The 14,346-nt window shown below is 47.5% G+C and overlaps 1 protein-coding gene across 2 annotated transcripts in view; it reads left to right on the forward strand.

Annotated features, from left to right (window-relative positions):
• The window catches only part of LOC146041443 (complement C1q subcomponent subunit A-like), a 37,964-nt gene extending 24,158 nt beyond the window's left edge, over window positions 1–13,806 (forward strand). For both annotated transcript variants that reach the window (XM_083161424.1, XM_083161423.1), the window contains exons 2-3: window positions 915–1,084; window positions 13,157–13,806. In XM_083161424.1, the coding sequence (XP_083017550.1) occupies window positions 922–1,084; window positions 13,157–13,722 (729 nt within the window). In that variant the 5' untranslated portion in view covers window positions 915–921 and the 3' untranslated portion in view covers window positions 13,723–13,806. The remainder of the gene's footprint in view (window positions 1–914; window positions 1,085–13,156) is intronic.
• Window positions 13,807–14,346: the final 540 nt, after the last annotated feature.

Here is a 14,346-nt window from a genome sequence, read left to right on the forward strand (position 1 = left end):
CTTGCGGGGGAGGCTTGCTGGGACTCATAGTTCCCCAGTATTAGACAATAGTTTATTCTTTTTTTTTACACAAAGATCAGCCCGGTGGCCACCGCCCAGGGGCATCGAGGACAGCACCAGGCTTCAGCCTGGTCAGGTAAGTCCTGGAGGGGGGGACCACATCATTGGGGGGGTCCCCACTCCCCCAGGGCCCCTGGCCAGGCTGACCGGTCAGGGGGTTAATGTTTTGGCCGTGGGACCTTATATCATAAGTGTCCCCCGGCTGTGACATTACCCTGCTGGCTGGTTTGACCTGGGGCTGGTTCTTAAAATACGGGGGGACCCCTAGTCATTTTGTCCCCCGTATTTTGGGAACCAGCCCCGGACCTGGAGCCTGGGGCTGGTTGTTAAAAATCGGGGAACCCCTATTTGTCGGGTTCCCTGATTTTTAATTACCGGCCCCGGCTCCTTCAGCCTGGTGCTGGTTAAGGCTGTGGGGGGGACCCCACGCTGTTTTTTATTTATTTTTTTATAAAAATTTTCTATTTATTTTACACCTTGCAGCCTGCACGGATCTGACTGATATGATGGATCTGACTGATATGATGGATCTGACTGATATGATGGATCTGACTGATCCGTGCAGACTGCCTGAAACATTCGTATTAGCGGCCGTATATATGGCCAGCTAATACGAATGGTTACACCATCGGAGGGTTACAAAGCAGTCGTATCTGACTGCTTTGTACATTCTTCTCCGGAGCACGACTTTTCATACGACTCAAACAGTCGTATGCAGTCGTAGGAAGAATGCAAATACGAATTTACCTATTTGCATTCTTAGTAAATTTCCCCCTAAATCTCTCACTTTCTGAATCTCTATTAAATTTCACCCGTAATGTTCCTGTGTTCCACATGTAATACACCATTTCCAGGTCAGAGATGTGGGTCCATCGTTCCATCATCGCCTTGCTGCTGGCAGGAATCCTGAGTCTAGTTTGGGCCCAATCAGATGAGTGCACAGCTACCAAAGGACTGAACGGGCACCCGGGAGCATCTGGTCGTGATGGTCGCCCAGGACAGAAGGGAGACACTGGAGACCCAGGTAAAACAGGCGCAAATGATAAAATAATTAGAATGCAGACTGGATGGGCCAATCGGTTGTTATCTGTCATATACTGGCATCTGTGAATGACACACTTCACAAGATCATTGACCTGCATGTACAGCCAATGGGGCGGGGGGGGGAGGGGTTACGGGGCTTCAGTAATATTCTGCATCAGCCCATTATCACTATTTGTATTTCTGTGCATCACAAATCCTTTAGCCAGAGAGATCCAGGAGGCCAGCTCATGTCCTCTCTCCGTGTGCCACCTGCTGGCGGGTACATGCCTCATTGTGGGGTGACACCTAGAGTCCCCCTCTCTGAAAGAAGAACAAATACAGTAGCCTATAGGCTGCACATAGCGGAGTGTGGGAATCAGGGGCGGAACTACCGCCGGTGATCCGCGTCCCACAGATGTTAGTATTAGTACCTGTTAGGGATGGCCATTGACCATTGATGATTTATTTATTTATTAACAGTTTCTTATATAGCGCATACATACTCCGCAGAGAGAATATTTGAACATTCACATCAGTCCCTGCCCCAGTGGAGCTTACAATCTATATTCCCTACCACATGAACATGCGCACACAGACATTCTAGGGTTAATATTGTTGGAGGCCAATTAACCTACCAGTATATTTTTGGATTGTGGGAGGAAACCGGAATAACCCAGAGTAAACCCACACAAACACGGGGAGAATATACAAACTCCGCATAGTTAGAGCCATGGTGGGGATAGTACCCATGTCCTCAGCGCTGTGAGGCAGTAATGCTGACCACTACACCATCCGTGCTGCCCCATATATAACACATGGTGGGAATAGGACCCATAACCTCAGCGCTGTGAGGCAGTAATACTAACCATTACACCGTCCGTACTGCCCCGTATATATAACACATGGTGGGGATAGAACCCATGACCTCAGCGCTGTGAGGCAGTAATGTAACCATTACACCATCCGTACTGCCCCGTATATATAACACATGGTGGGAATAGAACCCATGACCTCAGCGCTGTGAGGCAGTAATGTAACCATTACACCATCCGTACTGCCCCGTATATATAACACATGGTGGGGATAGAACCCATAACCTCAGCGCTCTGAGGCAGTAATGCTAACCATTACACCATCCGTACTGCCCCGTATATATAACACATGGTGGGGATAGAACCCATGACCTCAGTGCTGTGAGGCGGTAATGCTAACCATTACACTGTCCGTACTGCCCGTATATATAACACATGGTGGGGATAGAACCCATGACCTCGGCGCTGTGAGGCAGTAATATAACCATTACACCATCCGTACTGCCCGTATATATAACACATGGTGGGAGTAGAACCCATGTCCTCAGCGCTGTGAGGCAGTAATGCTAACCACTACACCATCCGTGCTGCCCCATATATAACACATGGTGGGGATAGAACCTATGACCTCAGTGCTGTGAGGCAGTAATGCTAACCACTACACCATGCATACTGCCCCGTATATATAACACATGGTGGGAATAGAACCCATAACCTCAGCGCTGTAAGGCAGTAATGCTAACCATCACACCGTCCGTACTGCCCCGTATATATAACACATGGTGGGGATAGAACCCATGACCTCAGCGCTGTGAGGCAGTAATGTAACCACTACACCATCCGTACTGCCCCGTATATGTAACACATGGTGGGGATAGAACCTATGACCTCAGTGCTGTGAGGCAGTAATGCTAACCATTATACCATCCGTACTGCCCCGTATATATAACACATGGTGGGGATAGAACCCATGACCTCATTGCTGTGAGGCGGTAATACTAACCATTACACCATCCATACTGCCCCGTATATATAACACATGGTTGGAATAGAACCCATGACCTCGGCGCTGTGAGGCAGTAATATAACCATTACACCATCCGTACTGCCCGTATATATAACACATGGTGGGAGTAGAACCCATGTCCTCAGCACTGTGAGGCAGTAATGCTAACCATTATACCATCCGTACTGCCCCATATATATAACACATGGTGGGGATAGAACCCATGACCTCAGTGCTGTGAGGCGGTAATGCTAACCATTACACTGTCCGTACTGCCCGTATATATAACACATGGTGGGGATAGAACCCATGACCTCAGTGCTGTGAGGCTGTAATACTAACCATTACACCATCCATACTGCCCCGTATATATAACACATGGTGGGAATAGAACCAATGACCTCGGTGCTGTGAGGCAGTAATTTAACCATTACACCATCCATACTGCCCCGTATATATAACACATGGTGGGAATAGAACTCATGACCTCAGTGCTGGGAGGCAGTAATATAACCATTACACCATCCGTACTGCCCGTATATATAACACATGGTGGGAGTAGAACCCATGACCTCAGTGCTGTGAGGCAGAAATGTAACCATTACACCATCCGTACTGCCCCGTATATATAACACATGGTGGGGATAGAACCCATGACCTCAGTGCTGTGAGGCAGTAATGCTAACCACTACACCATGCATACTGCCCCGTATATATAACACATGGTGGGAATAGAACCCATAACCTCAGCGCTGTAAGGCAGTAATGCTAACCATCACACCGTCCGTACTGCCCCGTATATATAACACATGGTGGGGATAGAACCCATGACCTCAGCGTTGTGAGTCAGTAATGTAACCACTACACCATCCGTACTGCCCCGTATATGTAACACATGGTGGGGATAGAACCTATGACCTCAGTGCTGTGAGGCAGTAATACTAACCATTACACCGTCCGTACTGCCCCGTATATATAACACATGGTGGGAATTGAACCCCTGACCTCAGCGCTGTGAGGCAGTAATGTAACCATTACACCATCCATACTGCCCCGTATATATAACACATGGTGGGATAGAACCCATTACCTCAGCGCTGTGAGGCAGTAATGTTACCATTACATCATCCATACTGCCCCGTATATATAACACATGGTGGGGATAGAACCCATTACCTCAGCGCTGTGAGGCAGTAATGTAACCATTACACCATCCGCACTGCCCCATATATATAACACATGGTGAGGATAGAACCCATGACCTCAGTGCTGTGAGGCAGTAATGTAACCATTACACTGTCCATACTGCCCCGTATATATAACACATGGTGGGGATAGAACCCATGACCTCAGCGCTGTGAGGCAGTAATGTAACCATTACACCATCCATACTGCCCCGTATATATAACACATGGTGGGGATAGAACCCATGACCTCAGCGCTGTGAGGCAGTAATATAACCATTACACCATCAGTACTGCCCCGTATATATAACACATGGTGGGGATAGAACCCATGACCTCAGCGCTGTGAGTCAGTAATTTAACCATTACACCGTCCGTACTGCCCGTATATATAACACATGGTGGGGATAGAACCCATGACCTCGGTGCTGTGATGCGGTAATGCTAACCATTACACCGTCCGTACTGCCCGTATATATAACACATGGTGGGGATAGAACCCATGACCTCGGTGCTGTGATGCGGTAATGCTAACCATTACACCGTCCGTACTGCAACGTATTTATAACACATGGTGGGGATAGAACCCATGACCTCAGCGCTGTGAGGCAGTCATGCTAACCATTACACCATCTGTACTGCCCCGTATATATAACACATGGTGGGAATTGAACCCCTGACCTCAGCGCTGTGAGGCAGTAATGTAACCATTACACCATCCATACTGCCCCGTATATATAACACATGGTGGGGATAGAACCCATGACCTCAGTGCTGTGAGGCAGTAATGTAACCATTACACTGTCCATACTGCCCCGTATATATAACACATGGTGGGGATAGAACCCATGACCTCAGCGCTGTGAGGCAGTAATGTAACCATTACACCATCCATACTGCCCCGTATATATAACACATGGTGGGGATAGAACCCATTACCTCAGCGCTGTGAGGCAGTAATGTAACCATTACACCGTCCGTGCTGCCCAGTATATATAACACATGGTGGGGATAGAACCCATGACCTCAGCGCTGTGAGGCAGTAATGTAACCATTACACCATCCGTACTGCCCCGTATATATAACACATGGTGGGGATAGAACCCATGACCTCAGCGCTGTGAGGCAGTAATGTAACCATTACACCATCTGTACTGCCCCGTATATATAACACATGGTGGGGATAGAACCCATGACCTCAGCGCTGTAAGGCAGTAATGCTAACCATTACTCCATCCATACTGCCCCGTATATATAACACATGGTGAGGATAGAACCCATGACCTCAGCGCTGTGAGGCAGTAATATAAACATTACACTGTCCGTACTGCCCCGTATATATAACACATGGTGGGGATATAACCCATGACCTCAGCGCTGTGAGGCAGTAATGTAACCATTACACCATCCGTACTGCCCCGTATATATAACACATGGTGGGGATAGAACCCATGACCTCAGCGCTGTGAGGCAGTAATGCTAACCATTACACCATCCGTACTGCCCCGTATATATAACACATGGTGGGGATAGAACCCATGACCTCAGTGCTGTGAGGCAGTAATATAACCATTACACCGTCCGTACTGCCCAGTATATATAACACATGGTGGGGATATAACCCATGACCTCAGCGCTGTGAGGCAGTAATGCTAACCATTACACCATCCATGCTGCCCCAAAAATATTCAAAATCATTGATGGTTTATAGCCGATGTGAAATATTTTTGCCATTGATGGAGGAGAACCAGATGGCACACCAAAACAATGTTCTGCTTTTTTTTTTTTTTATTGTTAGCTTAACCCTCCTCCTAGTGCCTAATGCTAACCGCCACCACAGCCTAACCCTCCTCCTAGTGCCTAACACTAACCCCCCAATGCCTAACCTTCCTCCTAGTGCATAACGTTACCCTCCACAGCCAAACACTCCTCCTATTGCCTAATGATAACCCCCACAGCCAAACTTTCCTCCTAGTGCCTAACGCTAACCACCCATAGCCAGTGGCGTAACTACTAATTCTGCTCCCCCCTGCCGAAAATGCAGGGGGGCGCCCCCGCTAGGTATAAAAACAAACGCCCCCCCCCCCCCCCCCAATGCGGCCGTTACCTTACCCAGTGGAGGGGAGCCGGGGTGTGCGGAGGGGAGCCGGGGTGAGGGGCGGATGAGATGTTACCTCCTGTCGCATATGCGCCTGGTCCCCGCTCTCCCGTCTACTGCTGCTAATCTAAAGTGACACTTGGAAAATGGCTGCCTACAAAAAGCAGATGAAAAACTGTCTGCAGTATGGGGGCAGCCATTTTCCGAGTGTCACTATTTGTATTAGCAGCGCTGCAGCAGCAGTAGCCGGGACTCGGAAAAGCTGGGACCCGGCACATGCGCTGGCGGCAGAAGGCAGTGAGTAATGTCCCGCAGCCCCCCAGGCGCCCACACCTGCTCAGCACCTCCCCGCCACCGCGGGGGCTGCGGGACGATAGTTACGCCACTGCCCACAGCCTAACCCTGCTCTTAGTACCTAACTCTACCCTCTACAGCCTAACACTCCTCCTAGTGCCTAAAGTTACCCATTTACACCATAACCCTCCTACTAGTGCCTAATGCTAACCCCCCCACAGCCTAACCCTCCTCCTAGTTCCTAACACTAGCCATCTACAGCCTAACCCTCCTCCTAGTGCCTAACACTAGCCCCCCCACAGCCTATCCATCCTCCTATTGCCAAATTCTAACTCTCCACAGCCTAACCCTCCTCCTAGTGCCTAACGCTAACTCCCCCAAAGCCTAAGCTTACTTCTAATGCCTAATGCTAACCCCCCCACAGCCGAACCCTCCTCCTAGTGCCATGCTAGCCCACCTCCTCCTAGTGCCAATGCCTAACCCTACTCCTAGTGTCTAACGCTAACTCCCCCAAAGCCTAACCCTCCTTATGCTGCCTAATACTAAACCCCACAGCCTGAACCTTACCCTCTTCCGACTGCCTAATGCTAACCCTCCACAACCTAATCCTCCTCCTATTGCCTAATGCTAACCCCCCACAGCCTAAGCCTCCTCCTAGTTGCTAACCCTCTACAGCCTAACCCTTCTCCTAGTGCCTAACGCTAATCCCACATAGCCTAACCATCCCTCTAGTGCCTAGTGCTAACTCTCCACAGCCTAACCCTCCTCCTAGTGTTTAGCGCTAACTCCCCCACAGCCTAAGCCTCCTCCTAGTGCCTTACACTAACCTTCCACAGCCTAACCCTCCTCTTAGTGCCTAACCCTAAAAAAGGAAGGATATGTGGAGCGCTCAAAAAGATTTTAAAAATAATATGCAAATCAATTGTGTTGACAATTGGTAAAAAATAATAATAATAAATTTGATCAATTGGGTATCACAAAGTATAAATTCATTTAATTATCACATCTGATATGAATAATAATAATAAAAAGCACAATAAAAACAATTAATGCACATAAAATTAGACATAGAACATAATTATATTGCACTTGAGAGATCTTCTAGGGCATACAGTGAACCACTTGTTAGTAGTAATTGAATAATGGATACTTAAGTGAGTCCCGCTTGTTCCAAGGTGTCGCTCTCCTCTACGGTTTGTAGTCCCCACGTCGGATGGTGATATGGGGGGGAAAAGGAGGGGGGGGGGTTGAGAGGGGTCCGGATTCAGCTTGTACTTGTGGGTGTCCAATTTGTTCCTGCTGGAGACCTTGATCTTTAATTCCACTGGTGGGCAGGATGGAGATACCTCACTTCACGGAAAGGTTCCAGAAATTAGCAGGTAGTGGGTTACCCGATTTGTACATCCAGTTTGTGGGTGCCGGTAGTAATGGTGGGTGAATGGGGGGGGCAGGAGGAGTAGCTGGTTCAAGGGGAGTGATGGGGGGTATCCAAAGTCCAAACAAGGGTTAAAAACACGCGTTTCGTTGTACTGGGACAACTTTCTCAAAGGTACCTTGGAACAAGCGGGACTCACTTAAGTATCCAATATTCAGTTATTACTAGAGACAGGATTATATGCAACAAAAAAAGCTTGAAATATGCATGCAAATATGCATGAAAAATACTTAAAATATGCATGAAATGTGTTAAAATATGCTACATTAAATAATAAAAAAGTAATTTTTAACTTATTTATTTAAAAATCAGCATAAAATTAGTTGCAAATAAACCTCAAAAATAGGCCCAAGGCATCTGCAGATGTCAGTATACTGCAGCGTCCAAAGCTCTTCTTGCATCAACTGCACGGACCCTCATCTCCAGCGCCGATGGATCAAATGTCAGCATATCGTGTGAGGGCGGCGCAGTGGAAGGCTTCTTCCCTGCGCCACATACTCACTGTGACACGGCATTTTCTCTGCGCCGCGTGATGTCACAACCCTTCTGCCCGCCTCCTCTGCTGCAGAAGTCTGTCTCTTGGTGTAAAGTTCCAGGCCAGGGGCAGGCAAAGGTTCAGGAGATTCGTAATGGCATCCGCCCTGACTGACTTTTATCAACATGGATTGGCAGCGTACATGGATCAGACATAGTGTTCATCCAAGGTTCCCACTCTGCGCACATATTGCCCCAGCCTGCACACTCTACCACTACCTGGCCAGCAGCAGCAGGGCAAAGCAGTGCTGCAACTCGCGGGGCGGGGCCTAAAATATGCACCATCACTAGATTTTAGGTAAAATATGCAATAACCAGTGAGAATGGGCAAAGTATGCAAATGCATATAATCCTGTCTCTAGTTATTACTAACAAGTGGTTCACTGTATGCCCTAGAAGATCTCTCAAGTGCAATATAATTATGTTCTATGTCTAATTTTATGTGCATTAATTGTTTTTATTGTGCTTTTTATTATTATTATTCATATCAGATGTGATAATTAAATGAATTTATACTTTGTGATACCAAATTGATCAAATTTATTATTATAATTTTTTACCAATTGTCAACACAATTGATTTGCATATTATTTTTTAAATCTTTTTGAGCGCTCCACATATCCTTCCTTTTTTATCCCTGTATTCACCACAATAGGGGATTGAACCTCCCCTCCGTGTGAGCAGCTCACAAAACAACCCACCCGCCTAGCGCCTTTATCACCTGGTGGTGATACAATTTGCTTTTCTAGTGCCTAACGCTAGCCCACCACAGCATAACCCTCCTCCTAGTGCCTAATGCTAACCCCCCACAGCCTAAACCTAACTCTCTTCCGACTTCCTAATGCTAACTCTCCACAGCCTAACCTTCCTCCTAGTGCCTAACGCTAACCATCCACAGCCTTAACCTAAGACTCCTCCTAATGCTAATCCCCCACAGCCTAACCATACTCTCCTCCTAGTGCCTAACGCTAACCCCCCACCACAGCCTAAACCTAACCCTCCTCCTAGTGCCTAATGCTAACCCCCCACAGCCAACCCCTACTTCTAGTGCCTATCGCTAACACCACATAGCCTATCCCTCCTCCTAGTGCCTAACGCTATCCCCCAACAGTCTATCCCACCTCCTAGTATCTAACGCTACCCACCCACAGCCTGACCCTCCTCCTAATGCCTACTGCTAACCCCCACAGCCTAACTCTCCTCCTAGTGCCTAAAGCTAACCCACCACAGCCTAACCCTCCATCTAGTGCGGAACGCTAAACCCAATAACCTAACCCTCCTCCTAGTGCCTAGCACTAACCTCTGATAGCCTAACCTACCTCCTAGTGTCCAACGCTAACCTCTGATAGCCTAACCCACCTCCTAGTGTCTAACACTACCCACCCGCAGCCTAACTCTACTCCTAGTACCTAACGCTAACCCTGAACAGCCTTACCCTCCTTCTATTGCCTAACTAATCCCCCACAGCCTAAGCCTCCTCCTAGTGCCTAACTCTATCCCCCACAGCCTAACCCTCCACCTAGTGCCTAACACTAATCCCCCACAGCCTAAACCTAACTATCCTCCTAATGCATAATGCTAAAGCCCCATAGCCTAACCTACCTCTCCTCCTATTGCCTAACGCTAAAACCCACAGCCTAACCCTCCTCCTAGCGCCTAACACTAACTCTCCACAGCATAACCCTCCTCCTAGTACCTAACACTAACCCTCCACAGCATAACCCTCCTCCTAGTACCTAACGCTAACCCTCCACAGCCTAACCCTCCTCCTAGTGCCTATTGATTCCCCCCACAGCATAAGACTCCTCCTAGTGCCTAAGGTTAACCCAACACAGCCTAACCCTCCTCCTAGTGCCTAACGCTACCCCCCCCCCCAAGCCTAAGCCTCCTCCTAGTGCCTAATGCTATCCCCCACACAGGGGTTGGTGGGGGGGGGGGTTGCTAAAATTGATCTTGCATGTGGGTGAGATGAAGTAACACTACATATAAAGATTATGGCTAACCTGAAAAGGGACAGATAGATTAGGACCCCCTCCCCTCTCAGACACCATGGGGCTCTTCCTCTCTTACCATAGCCACGGATCTGAGATCACAGTCTTGTGACCGCCCCTAGCCATTAGCCCAGACAAGCTCTTCTGGTTCTCAGTACATCAATGTAGCCGCGCACGGCCTGTACACAATATCACATGGGATTTACTGTGGGATCATCACAAGGGGATTTGCCTGGGTAAATCACATGGGAATTGCTGTGGGATCGCCACATGGGATATGGCACTGGATTGTCACAGGGGATTTGCTGTGGGTAAATCATATGGGATTTGCTGTGGGTAAATCACAAGGAATTTGCTGTGGGATTTCAAATGGGATTGCTGTGGGTATGTCACATGGGAAATTCTGTGGGATCCTCACGTGGGATATGCTGTAGGTAAGTCACAAAGGATTTGCTATGGGTATGTCACATGAGATCACCACAAGGGATGTGCTGTGGGTATGTCACATGGGATGTGCTGTGGGATTGTCACAAGGATAAAGGGGGTAGGTAACTAGGTTACCTGTAGGAGGCGCAGAGTTGTGAGTGGCTTTGTCAAGCTGCAGTACAATGGCGGGGAGTGTCAGTCCCCAAAATAGATATGGAAAAGAGAAAGGGGGGTAGACTGCGCTGATTTCCAATATTAGCAAAATTGTTACTTAACCATATCAAGCACCACTAAATAGGTTTTAATCTTATAAACATTATAATATAATAATACACAATATAAACTTCACAATTTTACAGGTCAATTATTAAATGCCTTTAAAATAATGGAAGGGGGTGGGGGGAGGGGGGAATAAAATTTCACGTTTTTGACTGAGCTGATGAGATAGTTATTATAAGTCCATACGGTACCGTATTTTTGACGGAACAGATGGATTTTTTGAGATCTGTATATGCAGGTATGGTGTCCATGTTCTCAGATATCCTCATATATTATTTTCATAATTGGGACATAAGCAGTAGAGCCCCGCTGGCGATTTTGTGTTGGGGATTCGAATTCCTCCTGTATATATTTGCCTGAAAGAGTTGGGGGTTGCCTTTGGGTGATGGTGCGGCCCAGGTTGGTGTCCACGAGGTAGTAGATTTTCAGAGGATTGGAATAGGAACACTCTGTTGTGTCTCAGGACTTGTGGGTTCAGTCAGTCAGCCAATAAAAACCACCAACGCGTTTCACTCCACTGGGGAGCTTTTTCAAGGTGGACACTAACCTGGGCCGCACCATCACCCAGAGGCAACCCCCAACTCTTTCTAGCAAATATATACAGGAGGAATTCGGATCCCCAACACAAAATCGCCAGCGGGGCTCTACTGCTTATGTCCCAATTCTGCAAGTAATATATGAGGATATCTGAGAACAAGGACACCATACCTGCATATACAGATCTCAAAAAATCCATCTGTTCCTTCAAAAATACGGTACCGTATGGACTTATAATAACTATCTCATCAGCTCAGTCAAAAACGTGAAATTTTCATTTTAAATTAATATTGGAAATATTGGATATCAGCGCAGTCTACCCCCCTTTTTCTTTGTCACAAGGATATACTGTATTTGACTCCTGTAAGATGTCAGGCGATGATCATAGACAAGCTATTGTGTGCTTTGTGAGCTGTTTGGTGAAGCAGCAACAGTAGCTGGGGGTCCGACCCACATATATAGTAACAAAACAAGACGTGGTATTGCTGCGCTAAATAAACAGTGCAGTGTAAAAATCTGACGCGTTTCGCTGGTTCTCAGCTTTATCAAGGACATGCATGTTGCCCAGTAGTCTGGCTTTAAATACCCTCTGTAACCGAAAACACTGCACAGCGGTTTCATTACTAATAAGTATGTAACACATTGGGGGAAATTTATAAAGAATACAAATATGAAAATCGTATTCGTATTCTTAATACGCCTGAATACGAATGAATACGGCTGTTTTAGCCATATGTAAATTCGTATTCCGGAGAAAAATTTACTAATCAGTCGTATTTGACTGATTCGTATTTTCCGCTGGCGTATCCATTCGTATTGTAACCGATACAAATTTGTATTTTAAAGTACGAATTCGTCTCAACTTCAGTGTAAAAAAAAGGAAATAAATGAATCATTTTAATAAATGGTGTGCAGATGATGTGCACTGGTTTGGACCTCCTGTCAGTTAACAGAATGATTCTTTAATTGGTGTAAGCAGGTCCATGTGAATATTTGCCTATACAATCCATTTGTATGTTTTGCTTATTTAAATTACCCGTATTTAAATTAAACTTACATTGTTCCTCCGGCGTAGATCACGTCCTCTTCAGTCCAAGTAGGCTCCAGGGGGAACGACAACGCGAACCACCTGACTGAATGGAGGAGATGAAGGATGTTTGTTTACATCCTGCCGCTCCTCCTCCTAAATGCCGCTATTGGCCATCTAGTGGCCTAGGGGCTTCTGATTGGCCGCTAGACGGCGCTTCTGATTGGCCTCTGATTGGTTGCTAGGCGCCTAAAAAATTAGTATTTTACTATACGAATCCGAATTTTTAGGCGTATTATCCTTAGTAAATTTCCCAAATTATCTATCGTTCTATTGCTAGGATAGGAGACAGATCTAATTTCTTATACATACATGGAAAGTGTAAAAGGAATATTATACAGACAGATTTGATGATCATAGCCGGTAACGCTAATTATTTGTCTACCTCAGGCGCTGACAGACACATTTTGGAAGTGACTACAAGTAAAGGTGATGTGGGAGATCCTGGGAACCCTGGTCAGCCTGGTCACATAGGATACAAGGGTCCGGAGGGGCCCCCAGGACCTCCAGGTGATCAGGGCCAAAAGGGTTCCAAAGGGGCAGTGGCCGACCTGAAAGAACAGCGGCGGCCGGCGTTCTCTGCCGCAAGCCCCACGATAGAAGGAAACATACTGAAATGTAAGCATATTATCACCGATGAAGGGAACCTATATAACAGCGGCACAGGGAAGTTCACCTGCCCCGACCCCGGCTACTACTACTTCACCTATCAGGTGGTGTCCATGGGAGATCTCTGCCTCTACATCTGGGCCAGAAGAGGGAACCAGGAGGAGAAGCTGCTCAGCTTCTGTGACCAGAACGCCCGCAATCAGCCGCAGGTGAACTCTGGGGGCACCGTCCTCAAACTGGCCAGCAATGACACTGTGTGGATCCAAACAGATGACAAGCGGAGGATTGCGGGTTCGGACATGAGCAGCATTTTCAGTGGGTTCCTGCTCTTCCCTGATAATGAGTGAGTGTCGCTGGTGTCCACTCGTTACCCCGCACTCACTCACCTGAGTGTAAGAAGTGATGTCTATGTAATAAATGACTCCTAACTCCCCAGTGTCAGTGGGTTCCTGCTCTTCCCTGATAATGAGTAAGTGTAATACACAGGCGTGGCCAGGTGTGTGAGGGTTAGTCATGTGACGTCAGCTCCGCCCCCAATCAGCCTGATTCTATCACAGCCGCTGAGTAAGTCCTGGGCTACGCACACACTGGGGAATCATTACATGGTGAGCGGCTGTTATCTGGGAGTGTCAGGTAATATGCAGGTGTGGCCAGGTGTGCGAGGGGAAGTCATGTGATATCAGCTCCGCCCCCGATCAGCCTGATTCTATCACAGCCGCTGAGTAAGTCCTGGGCTACGCACAGACTGCACACACTGGGGAATCATTACATGGGGAGCGGCTGTTATCTGGGAGTGTCAGGGAATACGCAGGCGTGGCCAGGTGTGTGAGGGGAAGTCATGTGATGTCAGCTCCGCCCCCGATCAGCCTGATTCTATCACAGCCGCTGAGTAAGTCCTGGGCTACGCACAGACTGCACACACTGGGGAATCATTACATGGGGAGCGGCTGTTATCTGGGAGTGTCAGGGAA

Source organism: Crinia signifera, chromosome 19 (genome assembly GCF_055691185.1).
Source record: "Crinia signifera chromosome 19, ASM5569118v1, whole genome shotgun sequence".
Lineage (NCBI taxonomy): Eukaryota > Metazoa > Chordata > Amphibia > Anura > Myobatrachidae > Crinia > Crinia signifera.